At 41.8% G+C, this 14,474-nt stretch overlaps 1 protein-coding gene across 1 annotated transcript in view; it reads right to left on the reverse strand.

Moving 5' to 3' along the window:
- Positions 1-792: 792 nt before the first annotated feature.
- Positions 793-14,474, reverse strand: part of SNX30 (sorting nexin family member 30) — a gene marked incomplete at its 5' end in the record, with an annotated part of 43,070 nt that continues 29,388 nt past the window's right edge. The window contains 5 exons of the mRNA XM_080637608.1: positions 793-2,838; positions 3,944-4,096; positions 6,941-7,027; positions 13,074-13,273; positions 13,928-14,123. Coding sequence (XP_080493734.1) covers positions 2,779-2,838; positions 3,944-4,096; positions 6,941-7,027; positions 13,074-13,273; positions 13,928-14,123 — 696 coding nt within the window. The 3' untranslated portion in view covers positions 793-2,778. The remainder of the gene's footprint in view (positions 2,839-3,943; positions 4,097-6,940; positions 7,028-13,073; positions 13,274-13,927; positions 14,124-14,474) is intronic.

Below are 14,474 nucleotides of genomic sequence, written 5' to 3' on the forward strand. Positions count from 1 at the left end.
TGTAGTTCTCCCATCCGGCACTGCTGCCCCAAAGCTCAGTCAGGATCCTCCCTACACAGCCTCTCCCAGTTACCTAGTGATCTACAACAGCTCTTTGTAAGAGTATCCTCTATAGCACATACGAGCCAAGACACCCACCACTACACTGCAGCAATTCTTGCAAAGGACTCCTCTTTCAAATACTGAGTTTTACTTCGTTGTAGGGGCTGAAGAAGCTTTGGTGTTACACATCATGTAAGAAATCCACATCAACCTACAGGTACCACAGAGCTACATAATGCAACAGAGAAGTTCAAAGCGTGCCTGCCTTTCACCAGCTTAGCCAGAACAGGATTTATCTGAAATCAAAACATGCTTTGGATGAGGATTATTTTAAAAACCATACTGCAGGATCAGTGGCATTGGATTACAAAAAATTTAAGACAATCTCCAACAGCTCCACCCTCAGAAGTTACACATCAATTTGAGCTTCACTTGGTGCTCCCCACTGTCCATTATGCTTCTCATGAACAGCTATGATGTCACATATCACCACCATTCTTTCTACTCATCTTTCACTTTTTTTAAAGGTGAAGGGAAGACTTGTCTAAATACTAGTTCAAATTACATTTTGCTTCATTCCCAGTGATGTTTCAGAATCAACTACAAAATTACATTTACCACAAAGGAACCAGCTCAAAAAGGCATGTTGATCTCTGTGGGAAATAGGGAAGACTGTAACCCTGAAGGTCAGACTGTTAAACAGTACATAAGTGCTTATTTTAGAATAGGAAGATTGAGGAAAACACCTGGTTTTACTGCTTCAAGAAGGTCCTCTTAAGCACTTCCTTGCACAAGAGTAGTTTGTCATTCTGGACCTAACAGCAACTTAAAGGAGAGTTCTCATTTACAGCAAGTAAGTGTATACTGGCAAACTGTGAGCTTAAACCAGCAAGCATAGTTTAGTACCACACAGTTGTCAAGGCCAAGTCAAAAAGGAAGACCTCTTAAAATGTCTTAAACTTGACTTCTGCACCAAGAGCATCTCATTAGCCTAAGAGTTACCACGTTGCTGCAATACCTCATCTTGAGAGTTGCTATAAATCCACCATGCTGAGCAGGGGAACTTCAGTTTTACTTGGTGTTTATGATGGGATAAAGTCCAAACAGACCAGTACCTGATAGGTTGTCAGAAGAGAACACAGCAGCTAGAAGTAAGCACTCAAGAGTTATTTATTCCCCAAAATCCAAGTATTACACTGATATTAGCCCCAAGCTGCCTCACTTAGGATGGTTAAAAAGGATTTATCAGCATGCTGTTAAACCAAGACTCTGGGAGCCTGGGAATCATGGCAGCATTCCAAAGGTCATTAACAAAAAGCAGGCATTTACTCGATGTCGGACTGCAAGAGGAAAAACAAAAAAAAAAAAGGGACTTGCAGAAGCAGTTACATTTCTAAAGGTCAATAAAAACTACTAAGAAAATAGATCTGTACCAAAAGTAGTTTTAAAAGACTTGCCGTGTGGTTCAATAGACAGATACAAACACTGTGCATCTAATAGGGCATCTACTTCCACCAACCTGTTTAAGGCAAGTTTCACACACAATGATGCGTGGAGGAAGCAAGCATTTGACACTTTTTGGCTTCTGGGACGAAAAAAAAAAAGGACTAAACAAAACCCAAAGCAACCACCAAACCAAAATTTAAAAAAAAACCCAACAAAAAACCCCAAAAAAACTAACAAAACCAAAAACAACCAAAACAAAAAAAAAGCACGGGGAGGGAAGCAAAGTTTACCTTTACTATAGCAGGCACCTTAAGTGACCAAGCCCAAAGTGGCTTTAGTTCAGGAAAAAATGAAACAAAAAAGAAAAAGAAACTAAACACACAAAAAGCCTCCACACCCCAAACATTTAAAGCATGGACCAAAAGAATTCTACCATGCAACCTCCAGTGCTACCTTTAGAGAAAATACACTAAAGACTCATACTTTCTTCCACCATTGCCGTAAGCCTTGAAAGGCAGCTGTTCAACTTGCTCTCACAGCTAGGCTGATTCTGATCCCCAAGTCCATCACAAGTACACTTCAGCCAACTGACATTACTTCATAAGCACCAAGGTAAACAAAGATACTCAGAATGAACCAACAGCATGCCACACTCACAAAAAAACCACAGCTCATGCTTGCATCACGGGCTATCTCCAGGTGGTGTTGGTATGTTCTGTCTTGGACCAGCCCAACTCCCACACATTAAAGTCTCCAGAAACCTTTGGATCCAGAAGGAGCATATAGGCGGTAACAAAACAGAAAATACTAATTTCCAGCCTTTCCCTGTCCATTCAAAAAAAAAAAAAAGGATAAGGATTGGTTTGGGAGTAGTGTATCACGGGAATAATTATTATGTTGTGGGGTTTTTATAAGCAAAAAAAAACCAGAATGTTAAAAAAGATGTCATTTGGCACCTTGCAGTAGTATTTTCATCTTTTCAGTGTTCCATTCATCAGTTCCTTCCAGACTAGAGAGGTAAGTTTTATCAAGATCCCCGTGGGCTTTCACTGTGAACCCCCAATCACTCCATAGGATAAAGAAGGAACCATTCAAGATAACTTAAAAAGATGAAAAATACCCCAGTTTAAACAGAGAAAGTGAGGAAAAAAAATTAAACTAATTTTCAAAGCATCTGTTCCAGCTTAAGTGCAGCTGGCATTTCAGTTGACAAAAGGAGTCCTTCATACAGTTCCAGTATGTCTAGTGGTACTGAGCATAGAAGTGCTAGACTGTCCATGGAGGTGGTACTTATTTGGTCTCTGGCTTGTCTTGCAATAGTGGTATAACTGACTCCCACGCCGTAAGGCACTGAAGAAAGAAATAAAGATTTAAAAAACAGATTACACATTCGTTCCTGTAACTTTTAACCAATCCTCCCAGACCAATAAAATGAAAGTTCAAGAAAGGCTAGCTAGATCTTCATAGGTTAATACAGAAGGAAAAGAAGTAAACCAATCTCAAACAGCAAGAAAGCATTCAGAAACAACAGGTGCAGTTCCCAAATGGGGAAAACAAATCTAAGCTTTCCAAAGTCAACAGCTGGTCCAAGCTGTTAAAAATCATCAGAATATCCACAATTTCCAAATATCCATCTATACTCTTTTAAACTGAAGAACACCACAGCTTTCAGCTAGGCAGACAAATTGTTTCTAGTAGAAATTCACATCTTTGTGGTAAGACAGAAAAGTTTGTAAAGCAAATATGGAAAAGAGCAATAGGCACGAAGTTCAAGTATGTCACCATGCATAATACTAGAAAGGCTTAATGTATCAACCGTTGCATTGGGCAGCACTGATCTAGCAGGAAGGAAAACTAGATTAGCAGCATATGCAGTCAAATGTCAAAGCCCCTCCACTTAAAATAGTCTGACACTGAACCTCAGGCACACATGCACCAACTGAAAAAGTGCAGAGGCGCCTGACTAGGTATTTCCAGGACTAGCATACAAGGGACAAAACTATGCACAAAGGGACAGAGATGAGAACCATTTACACATACCAGGTGGGTCCATGGATATACATTAACCCGTGTAGTTTGGATCTAAAAGGCAGAATCAAGAGATTTTCTAGTTTGGTATTATTACTGGAACATGCAATTTTGGTCTTTTTCATCACCACTACTGCTGCTCAGTAATTTTTTCAGTGCAAGAATGAAGGCACCCAGGATGAAATACTGTTACAGGCCTGCCTTGCTGAAGACTGCTAGCCTCACACTTGAGCATGACAAGCAACTCAGTAACAGATTACAGTAAGCTGCTGACAAAGAGCAGCTTCCACAGAACTAGAGAACTGATTTACATGTCCAAGATTCTTTTCTTCAAGACAGTGCAAAGATTTCCTGAAGAATTATCAACCATCCTCTCAGAAGAATTCAAACTATTCTTAGTCCTTTGCTAATGCTAAGTGCTACATACCTTCTCGTAGTACTGGATGTTTTTATCTGCCATCCCCATGAGTAGCTGCCTAAAGTCTTGTCTTTTGTTGTTCTGCCATCTCTCCATATCTGCTTTCAGGTCAGCATTGAAACACTCTACTCGATCTTGACATTTCTCAACATCTGTGGGTACCTGCAGCAAAAAAAAAAAAAAAAAAAAAAAAGAGTGAAACTGACATTGAGAATTCTAGACTGCTGAATTATCTCAAATCTCACTCAGCAAAACTACAGAGGAAAGGGTAAGTTAACAGTCCACAAGTTACCCTGAATAAAGTCAGTTATGACTGCAAGGAGAAAAGCCCCAGTTCCATATTAGTGAGACTAGATTGCCTAATTTGTTCTCTGTTGTTTGAGGTGGTAGGCAGTTATGCCTGTCCATTTCTACGCTAGATATGGAGGCAGACTGAGAAAGAATTTTCAAGAGGCACATAAAGAGGAAAACTATTTGGTGTAAGTGCTGGGTGCCTAGGCTGAGTTCCTAGTTCTCAAATAATTAGCTTGGCTACAGCTCCAGTGCAAGTTTTCTCTCCTATTTCCCATTTACATTGCACTAGGCATTTCCCAATTTACACTAGCAAATTGTTGTACAAACAACAAACATTTAGGTTTCTCCAAAGAGCTGAATAAGAAACCTCAGTGTTCTCTCTCAGCTGTAGTACACAAACAGCAGTGATCAGCTATGGCAGAATAAAATTCCTAAGTCCCTAGTTTCTAGCTTCCACTTTCAACCTTACAGGCTGCCTGAAAAAAAAAATAAAAAATCAAAGTGCAAAGGATTTTGATTGTGGATGGGCTCATGGGCCTCTGGGCTCAACAGTGGACACAAAATCAGTGTAAGAAATCTTGAAGGACAGCCTACTGCAAGCCTAGGTAGAGATTTAAACAGATTATGACAGTAGTCACTGGCCCACGACAGATGCACTTTTGGTCAAAGAAACTGGCGTTCTTTGCTTGTGTTTTAACTAACATCATGTATATTACCAGAACAATTTAAAAATGTTCCTTCAAGAAGAAAAGCCATAAGCACCTTTCTTGCCCTTCTCGCTGTGCCGCATGGTCCACACAGACAGGGAGCCTGTAAGGACATGCAGACTAAGCCCATGGTCTCAGAAGAGGAAATCCCTGTAGTTTAGCATCTTTTATCATTTATCATTTATCCTCCAATGTGAGGAGTGAACTTCTGCTCTAGAAGCTGTAACTTGCACAGAGGCAAAGGTAGAATGAAGAATGTTTTGCAGATGTTTGTAGTGGCTTCTCTGATATGTTCTGATACTTTCAGGGAGCTCCCTTTTTCTTTAAAGGCCATGAAGGAAAGAAGGAAGAGGATGAATAGACTACGTAAGAAGCTTTTCATGTGTAACAGCATTGGAAGTTACAGGTGTACTACCACCTTGCATTTTGGCAAGGTACGCAATTTAGGCAGAGACATGTCAACTCTGGCTCTTTCCCAGATGTGGATTACAGCTGATCACTGAAGTACTGCGCTCAGAGAAGGTCCTGCATCTCTTCTCTTCCAATAAAGCTGTGCTGAGACACAGGAAGCACCTCCTTCGTATTCATGGGATTTGAGTACCACTTGATTCACACAACCAGATGTACACTACAGGTAGCTTGGGGGTTCAGTAGCTATAGAATTCCTCTACCCTCTCTGAGCACTATACTTATGGCTACAGAATCCACTCTGCTGCAACTACAGATACGAAGCTCTCTCACAGGCTTCAGACAAGACCTACGAAGCCATTGGCTGGAACGTTTAGATGATGCTTCTTTCTTTCAAGCCAAGTATGCCTTGCATCAGATTTGTAAGTACTCTGCTATCTTAACGGGAAAGGATAGACTATCAAGAGTCATGAAGCCTGGAAGCTAAACCACACATGATTTCCCAACCCAATTAAGTTAGAAGAAGCAGGACACTTGCGAACTAACAAGATCTGAAAGCATAACAAAAATAAAAATAAATAAATAAAAAAAAAAAAAAAAAAAATCTTTCTCAGAGCCAGCTCTCCACCAGCTCAGGCTGAGAGTGCTGTACAAAAGTTTAGAGCTACAGGGACAACCCAGGTACCAGCAAATGGGTCACATATGCTCTAATTAACAAGCAACAGCAATGAACTCCAGCTAAGTCTCCACAAGCATCATAAAAGCAGTGTCTGCACATGCACCAGTGCAATTCAGGAATGTAAATACCTTTCTTCACAAAGCTGCAGCTTCCCAGGACAGAATTTGCAACTCAGTAGCTTAAACAAAATTTTAAGGTAATTAATAGTTTTTAAGCACTTTATATCTCGTGTAAGGTTAATGAAAACTGAAGGGGAACCAAAAAACCCCAAGCAGAGGAAGGAAATGTAACCTGCTGTCATTGTTGGTTAGAACTGCATTGATGTAAGGTGGGGCTCTTGCGCACTGCTTCATGCAGAAAGCAGGTGGCAGCACAAGCACACCAGTTCACAGCTTTGCTTCTGCATGAAGCCCAGCTAAAAACTGTCACCCAATAACATCTGCTGTGTCTGTTCAGCATCAGACAGGAACAGCTCCCGAGAAGGGGCAAAGTATGGAGTCTTCCACAGTCAAAAGAGGTATCCTTCAGTACAGTTCAGCAGTGCCAGGGCTGGCACCTTAACTAGCTAACTGACATACTGCTAAATCACTACGGAATGTTCTACCACTGCTTCAGTCTAGGTCACTGAACACTCCAACTGGTTCCTGGCTGTTATACCTGTGTTACACAGGTCAGAGACATCCTGCTCTGCATGGTGGGAGATCAGCTGTACAGAAGTTGCTAGACAGGTTATGTATGTTCATACCTAGGTCTTAATTTCACACCAGCTTGCCAACAACAAGCATCTGTTCTGCCAAAAATTGCTTATGCTGCAAAGAAGCCACCAAAGCCAGACAAAGCAAGTTCTGTTTCTCCATTCTACTCATGTAGTAATGTAAGTGCAAGCTGTTTTTCAAGACTTCAGTTTGAAGTGCTAACCTTTGGGCGTTCCTCTTTTTTCAAGGCTACAGCTTCCAGTTTTGCTTCATACTCCGCTTGAACTTGGTCTCTCTTCTTCAACACATTCTATGAGCAAGAGAAAAAGACAGCTGTGACAGGGATCCTCTCATTCCTTCCCTCCCCACTCTGCAAGAAATTGCAACGCTTGAGTGCCAATTCAGACTGAAGTCAGACTTCCATACTTCCTCTGTCCCATTTTACAGTATTTATGGAGTACCTTTTAAAAACAAAGGGCACTTGCTCTCCAGCAGCTGGCAGGGTCAGATAAAATTCAACTTCTGGACAAGCTGAAAGCATGCAAGATAAAAGCTGCCATATAACCATGAATATAACCCTAAGTAAATTCAATTAATCAGTTGAATTATTATTAGCATGAAAAGGAAATAAACAAAAGCATCAAAGCTGTTGAGGACTACTGCAAAGCTTCTGATATGCTCAAGCAGCAGACATTGTGGGCCAAAAGACAGGAAGGCCACCAGAGAAAAGTATTACATCTCCTTTTTCACTTGCAAAGGACTTCTCAAAGTCCTTTATAGCAAGCTATTACATCCTTGTGTTAGAACAAAAGAAAGCTTTGCTTTTAGATCAGTTGGGAATGGGGAGGTTGGCTGTTGGTTTAGTTAATAATAATTATGAAAAGCACAGTTTACATGAAAAGCACTCAACTACCTACATGAGTTTCCTAAGCAGTAAGCATTTTATTGATTGTATTCTCAGAACAGAACACAAAATATGCTACACTTCCACAAGCCGAGACCCCACTAAGGTGATGATATAGTCTTGCAATTTAAAGATAAGCACAGAAATTAGTCTTTAAGAATTTACTACTAAAAAAATAAGCAGTTGTGTCAACAAGAGTGGGCAACTTCAGTCCTCACAAGGAACCAACTATTAAATTTTTGATGACTCAGTTGATGCAAAGTCATTATTAAAAATGCTTAGATAAAAGTTACTCAATACTAGCTGCTGAGGCACCTGTAAACTTCAACTTGTCTTGCAGCCAACCTAGTCACTTCATACTTTGAGCCTTTCATTTTGCCACCCAGATGCAATTATCCCATTAGGGCAACAGGAAGTAAGTAATCATTTTAAGTTTCAGATAAGTCTAGTAAAGCAGGACTAACATGCACTGCTGCCTACAGAAATATCTGTTTAAGAGTATTTCTCAGAGCTCTAAGAGCCAATCTAGCCATGATCCGTTTGCTAATTAAAGATGTACAAAACCGGCATCTACTAATCACCACCTTCCCCCTCCTCCCTCTTAAGCCAAGAGAAGGTCACCCGTGCAGTTGCTCTGGAGTAGAGATAGGAGACACTGCAATCAATATCCTTAACAAGCCTCAGTCCATGATAAATGGGAATGGCTGCCCATTCACAAAGCTGCTACTGGTTTAGGGAAGGGAAAGGAGAAAAAAAAATAAAGGGGGGGCAAAACTGAAAAATTCTCCTTCAACAGTTTAACCCTCCCTTTTGTCCCCAGAGGGATACAAGCAAGCACTGCACTGGTCATGTCTGCTTGAAAACTCACAACATTCCTGATATTTTTCAAATCTAAGCAACTATGTGGAATAACCCTCAGGTGATTGAGGTTACCAATGCAACAAAACCCTGAGGGGTTTAGCAGGTATTTCTACTTTGTATTGCCTCTTGAACCTGAGTCAACTGGAATTTCTTCTCAGAAAAATAACCATCTCCAGCAACTGCAGTCAGCCTTTAAGAGCCTGGAGACAGTGCAATAAGCTGGAGTGGCCAATGATTAACACAACAGTTATCAGCAGGCTACATTCAAAAGGCTGGTGTCTTATTTCTCCTTAAGTGCTCAAGTCCATCCATTGTGGACCATTAACAGTATGCTGCTGAATACAGCCTTAAGTACCTATTAATGGCTGACCCATAAGTGACAGAAAAATATTGCTTTCCCTTTGTGAAAGGGAGTGTTTCCTCCCACACCTCCAGGCAATCTCTTCTCAGCTGTAGATCAGTGCATTAAAGCTTTAGCATTCCTCTGAAAAGCTCTGTACCAAGTACCTCCAGACTTAACACAGCCCATTCAAAACTTCTGCCAGCTAATGCCTCAGAGAGAAAAACAAATTTGACAAATAATTGTTAAAAAGTTGGAATAAACCAACACCAAACAGAAAACACACATTTCAGCTATTTGGGGGACAGAACTAAACCACTGGTCTCTGTACAAGCAAGGCAACTTGCTTTCAGTGAGGCAGGTCCTTCTCCAATTCTGTATTTACTTGAAACATTTTACCTTGGCCCATACCTCTGAAGGAGCTTCAGGAGTTTGCCATCAGCTTCCTTTCTCAAACTGCAATCCTATGCCATTTGCACACCACAGAGCTTCCTATTATGACTAGCCCTCACAGGAAAATCCTTATTTACTATACTCCTTTAGAGAGAGAGTTAGCTATTTTTCTGGTGCTTCCTTTAAACATGCATTAAAAGTCTTGTCCAAGCACACAGCTGGGGATTGCATAATCTGATAAGCCTTTCTGGCAATATTAAGCATTTAGAGTTCATATAACACTTTAATATCAGCACTGAATTATGTAGAGTGGAGCTCATCCTCTGCACTTGCCTCCCTGGGGAACACCAGTGTAACAAAGAATGTGGTACCACACATTTGCTGACAAGGGCCTCACTGCACCAGGGTTCAAGAAGTCCCTTGGTAGTCTCACATACGGCCCATGTTTTAGACAATATCCTCCTTAGACACTACCAGCACACATTTTAACTGGAGCTCACAATGCCAGCCTCTCCCCGTTTCTGTAAATCTTTCAAATGAACCCCGAGATGGGGCTTCCCTGGAGTCAGCCTGTATTTGTTTCAACCAGAAGTTGGTTCTTTCCCCAAGGGAACTGCCTGTGTGCAGTTCTCTTGGGCTGTCCCCCTCAGGTGTAACAGTGCTCTTGAAGACACTAAGGTCTTCAGATTCATCCCCAAAATAGTGGTAGTTCTTACTCAGAGACATTCACTCAGCTAGGGGCTGCTCTAGAGATCCAAGTTCCCATACCTATACCTAGGGTATACCATGCAACAGAGGAAACTATCAAGGTTGCACTGAACTCCTAGTACCTAAAAAGACTTGCCTTCTATCAAATATCCTTTCCAAAAGCTGTGCCCTGAAAGACCAAAACACTTTGGTGTAGTGTAGGGGAGAGGGACCTGGGGGTCCTAGCGGATGGCAGGATGACCATGAGCCAGCACTGTGCCCTTGTGGCCAAGAAGGCCAATGGCATCCTGGGGTGTATTAGAAGGGGGGTGGTCAGTAGGTCGAGAGAGGTCCTCCTTCCCCTCTACTCTGCCCTGGTGAGACCGCATCTGGAATATTGTGTCCAGTTCTTGGCCCCTCAGTTCAAGAAGGACAGGGACCTGCTGGAGAGAGTCCAGCACAGGGCGACAAAGATGATTAAGGGAGTGGAGCACCTCCCTTATGAGGAAAGGCTGAGGGAGCTGGGTCTCTATAGTTTGGAGAAGAGGAGACTGCGGGGGGACCTTATTAGTGTATATAAATATATAAAGGGGGAGTGTCATGAGGATGGAGCCAGGCTCTTCTCAATGGCAAACTATGATAAGACAAGGGGTAATGGGTATAAACTGGAACACAAGAGGTTCCACTTAAACTTGAGAAGAAACTTCTTCTCAGTGAGGGTGACGGAACACTGGAACAGGCTGCCCAGGGAGGTTGTGGAGTCTCCTTCTCTGGAGACATTCAAAACCCGCCTGGACACATTCCTGTGTAATCTTATCTAGGTGTTCCTGCTCTGGCAGGGGGATTGGACTAGATGATCTTTTGAGGTCCCTTCCAATCTCTAACATACTGTGATACTGTGATACTGTGATACTTTAATTTCACAAACAGTCCTCTTAGCAGCTGATGAATAGGACTGCAATGCTAGTGAAGAAGACAGCCCTTTCAGCAGAAAGCCTCTTGCACTCCAAGAGTAGCCTTCTTTGCAGTTACTCACTTTTATGGTGTCTGTACAGACAGTTCTGTAGCTGCTTACCGCAGAAATAGCGGAAGAAAACTGCACTTAGCATGACTCGAGATATTTCAATTTTTGTATTTGGAAGGGAAGGAAAATAGGAAGAGTCTGCCTTGGCTAGCAATAGTTTTTATTTTTGACTTTCAGACACAGTAAAGCTAATGAAATGCCCAAGCAAGACATTAGGCAGCATAATCCTTATCTGCTATTAACTGCTATTTCACAAGTACAACTGCTATTTTCTATATCCAGCCTGTCAGAAAGCATCAACACAGTGAGTGTGTTCAATCTATGATCAGAGAGTAATTGGCAGGAGTGAATCCTTTAGCACACTGGAAAGTCAAATCAACAGTCTAAAAATTAAGCTAAAAAGTAAGAGTTTCTTCAGCTGAAGAGGTACTTCACGCACTTAAACACCACTTTAATGCTACAGAGAGGCGTTAAATACTTGCAGCTACACTACCTGTTGGCTTGGAGACTGCATTTAGTGTCTCTGCCATCATCTGACACTAGGGCTTTTAGAATGGGACTATCCCTGTGGTAAGTGGTGTTCAGCTGTCTGAAGTATCTCTTCAGATGAATAAACTGTTGCTTTTTAGCTTAAAAAGATTCTTCCCTGCCACATTTGTGAAAAGCACCTCTCAACTCAGCTTGCCACTTTGAATGCCATCTCCAGTAGGCTGTGGTATTTACAGCATCAAAGCCAGATGTTCTGAGCTAAAAGCTTTAACCATTAGCCTTATGCTCTGTTTAATTTTAAGTAGAATCACAGAATAATTAGGGTTGGAAAGAACCTTAAGATCACCTAGTTCCAACCCCCCTGCCATGGGCAGTACACACATGATGACCAGTCCTGCAGAATAAGGCTAAGTATGAACACCTTGGATCAAGGCTTCCAGCTCCAGCTCAGTTGTTCCAGCAATACTTGGATGTTAATAGTCCTGTAAAGACAATACACCTTGTTTATGCTGGGATCAATACCATGACTACAAAAGTAAAGAGTATACTCAGGGAATTAGAGCAAAACTTTCTGCACAAATACTTCAGCCAGAAGACAGGAGCCATACAACTAGGCATCTGAAGGTGGGAAAAGAAATATGCAAGTGTTTCAATTCTCAGTTTAAGAAGTACAGGATGATTGAGATGGATGACTACCATGTTCAGACTGTAGATATACAACAGGCTATCTGATCTCTAAAAGACTGCATACCATGTGAGACCGCATCTGGAATATTGTGTCCAGTTCTGGGCCCCTCAGTTCAAGAAGGACAGGGACCTGCTGGAGAGAGTCCAGCGCAGGGCAACTAAGATGATTAAGGGAGTGGAGCATCTCCCTTATGAGGAAAGGCTGAGGGAGCTGGGTCTCTATAGTTTGGAGAAGAGGAGACTGCGGGGGGACCTTATTAGTGTATATAAATATATAAAGGGGGAGTGTCACGAGGATGGAGCCATGCTCTTCTCAGTGGCAAACAATGATAGGACAAGGGGTAATGGGTACAAACTGGAACACAAGAGGTTCCACTTAAACTTGAGAAGAAACTTCTTCTCAGTGAGGGTGACAGAACACTGGAACAGGCTGCCCAGAGAGGTTGTGGAGTCTCCTTCTCTGGAGACATTCAAAACCCGCCTGGACACATTCCTGTGTAACCTTATCTAGGTGTTCCTGCTCTGGCAGAGGGATTGGACTAGATGATCTTTTGAGGTCCCTTCCAATCTCTAGCATACTGTGATACCATGGCCTTTTAACAGCTGTTCCAAGTGGAAAGTCCTCAGAAGGAATTTTCTGTTAGTTCCCTAAAGGGGGACCGCTAATATGTACTGAACTATGCTCTGTGTGCACACCAGCATTACTGACCTTAGCTTAACTGAGTAGCAGAGCAGATAAATAATGCTATATACATTATAATTCTATGCTGCATTATCTATCATGCAACACCCTGCTACTAAATGTACCTGGTTTTGTTTTGATTATTAAACTATCCTCCTAATGAATGTATTCTTTACTTCCCCCTTTTTTCCACCATCAACCTTTCTCACTGCTAGAAAGGATGAACTCGCTGATACAACATTCAGTGCAAACACAACTGCTGTGTCTTCTGCCACTGGGCTCCCTTTACCTTCATCGACTCTGAGTACAATATATATTCTCTCAGTACAGGCAGGAAGTCTTCAGTCATGTCTTCACTAAGTTCTTCCAGAGCTGTGCAGCAGTTCCCAATACAGGCGGACACCCCTTCCAGTGGCTCTGATAGCTCAACCTCTAGCCCTCCCCAGGTTGAATAAACAGGTCCATATTCTCGTAGTTCCACCAAGTATTCTGCAAGAGGCAGATGGAAAAGTAGATTAGCAGAGTAAAAGTGAGGCACAAGGATCTACAAACTTTCACACCAAACAGGAGAAACTACACCAAGCTTAGCAAACATTAACTCCCCAAGGAGTCTTGTGTTGCACAACCTTCTTAACAGACAAGAGCTCTATGGCTGCAGAGTTCACAGGTCCAAGCTGTCTCCAGCTTAAATGACCATTCCTTCAAGCTTCCAATACAAAAGACATTTGCATCTGTGCAATAGCCTAAGTATTTTGTCTTTTAAATACACATAAAACTTGGCTTTGCTAAGACAGTTCTGCAAAGGTTATCTGGGTCTAGGAATTCCGTCTGTACTCCTCCATATGGAATCTACAGGTTCTTCCCCCTTCCAGAAGTCTTTCCAAAAATAACTCTAGTAAGAAAGTAGGTTGGTATAATATCAAAAATTACTTTAAAAGGTACTTGGAGAGCTGTGCTGGGACGAGATACCATGTTAGGATTTGTGCCTGTTTTAAATCTGCCAGAGATATTAGATTTTGCTCTGTATGTGGCTCATTACAGGCCAGAATCATAGACGTAAGTTGACTCAGTCCTGCCATCAACCACAGCAAGACACACAGCACTGAGACTGAAGCATTATGATAGAGCACCTTGTATCCTTACCCAACTGTTCTTTGATAATCCGCTGTGCTATTCTGTCAATGGTACCAAGCTTTAGAGAGAATGTGTCTAGATACTCCCCAATGGCGGCAAACTCCAGTGGTCGACTTCTTAATTTGTAGCCTCCCGTTACATATTTGACAGACTCCCCCATCTTTGACAGCAATGCCATTCCTTGCTTTTTGTAGGCATTAAGATCCTAGAAAGTTTAAAACAAACAACAGTTTAGAAGTATTTTACTTGCATGTTGAAGATTAATACAGTGAAGGATACTTCCCAGTCACAATCAAATCTTGTGAAGGCAAGATACTACGTGTGACATGTAGCCTTGGACAAAACCTTACTTTGTACAAGTTGCACAGTCGAGCACAGTTTCAAGTCTCCTTCTAGATGGAGATAAGCTATCCAGGCGAATGGTATAAAATGCATTATAAATGAGTAAGTGGTCCACCTTTCCACATGGCCAGATTTTCCCATGTTCCTGTACTGTCACAAAGGAAGTATCAATATTAACAGCTCTGTTTCCATAGAGTTCATGCCATTCACCCAC

Source organism: Psittacula echo (genome assembly GCF_963264785.1).
Source record: "Psittacula echo genome assembly, chromosome: Z".
In the NCBI taxonomy this organism is placed as follows: Eukaryota; Metazoa; Chordata; class Aves; order Psittaciformes; family Psittacidae; genus Psittacula; species Psittacula echo.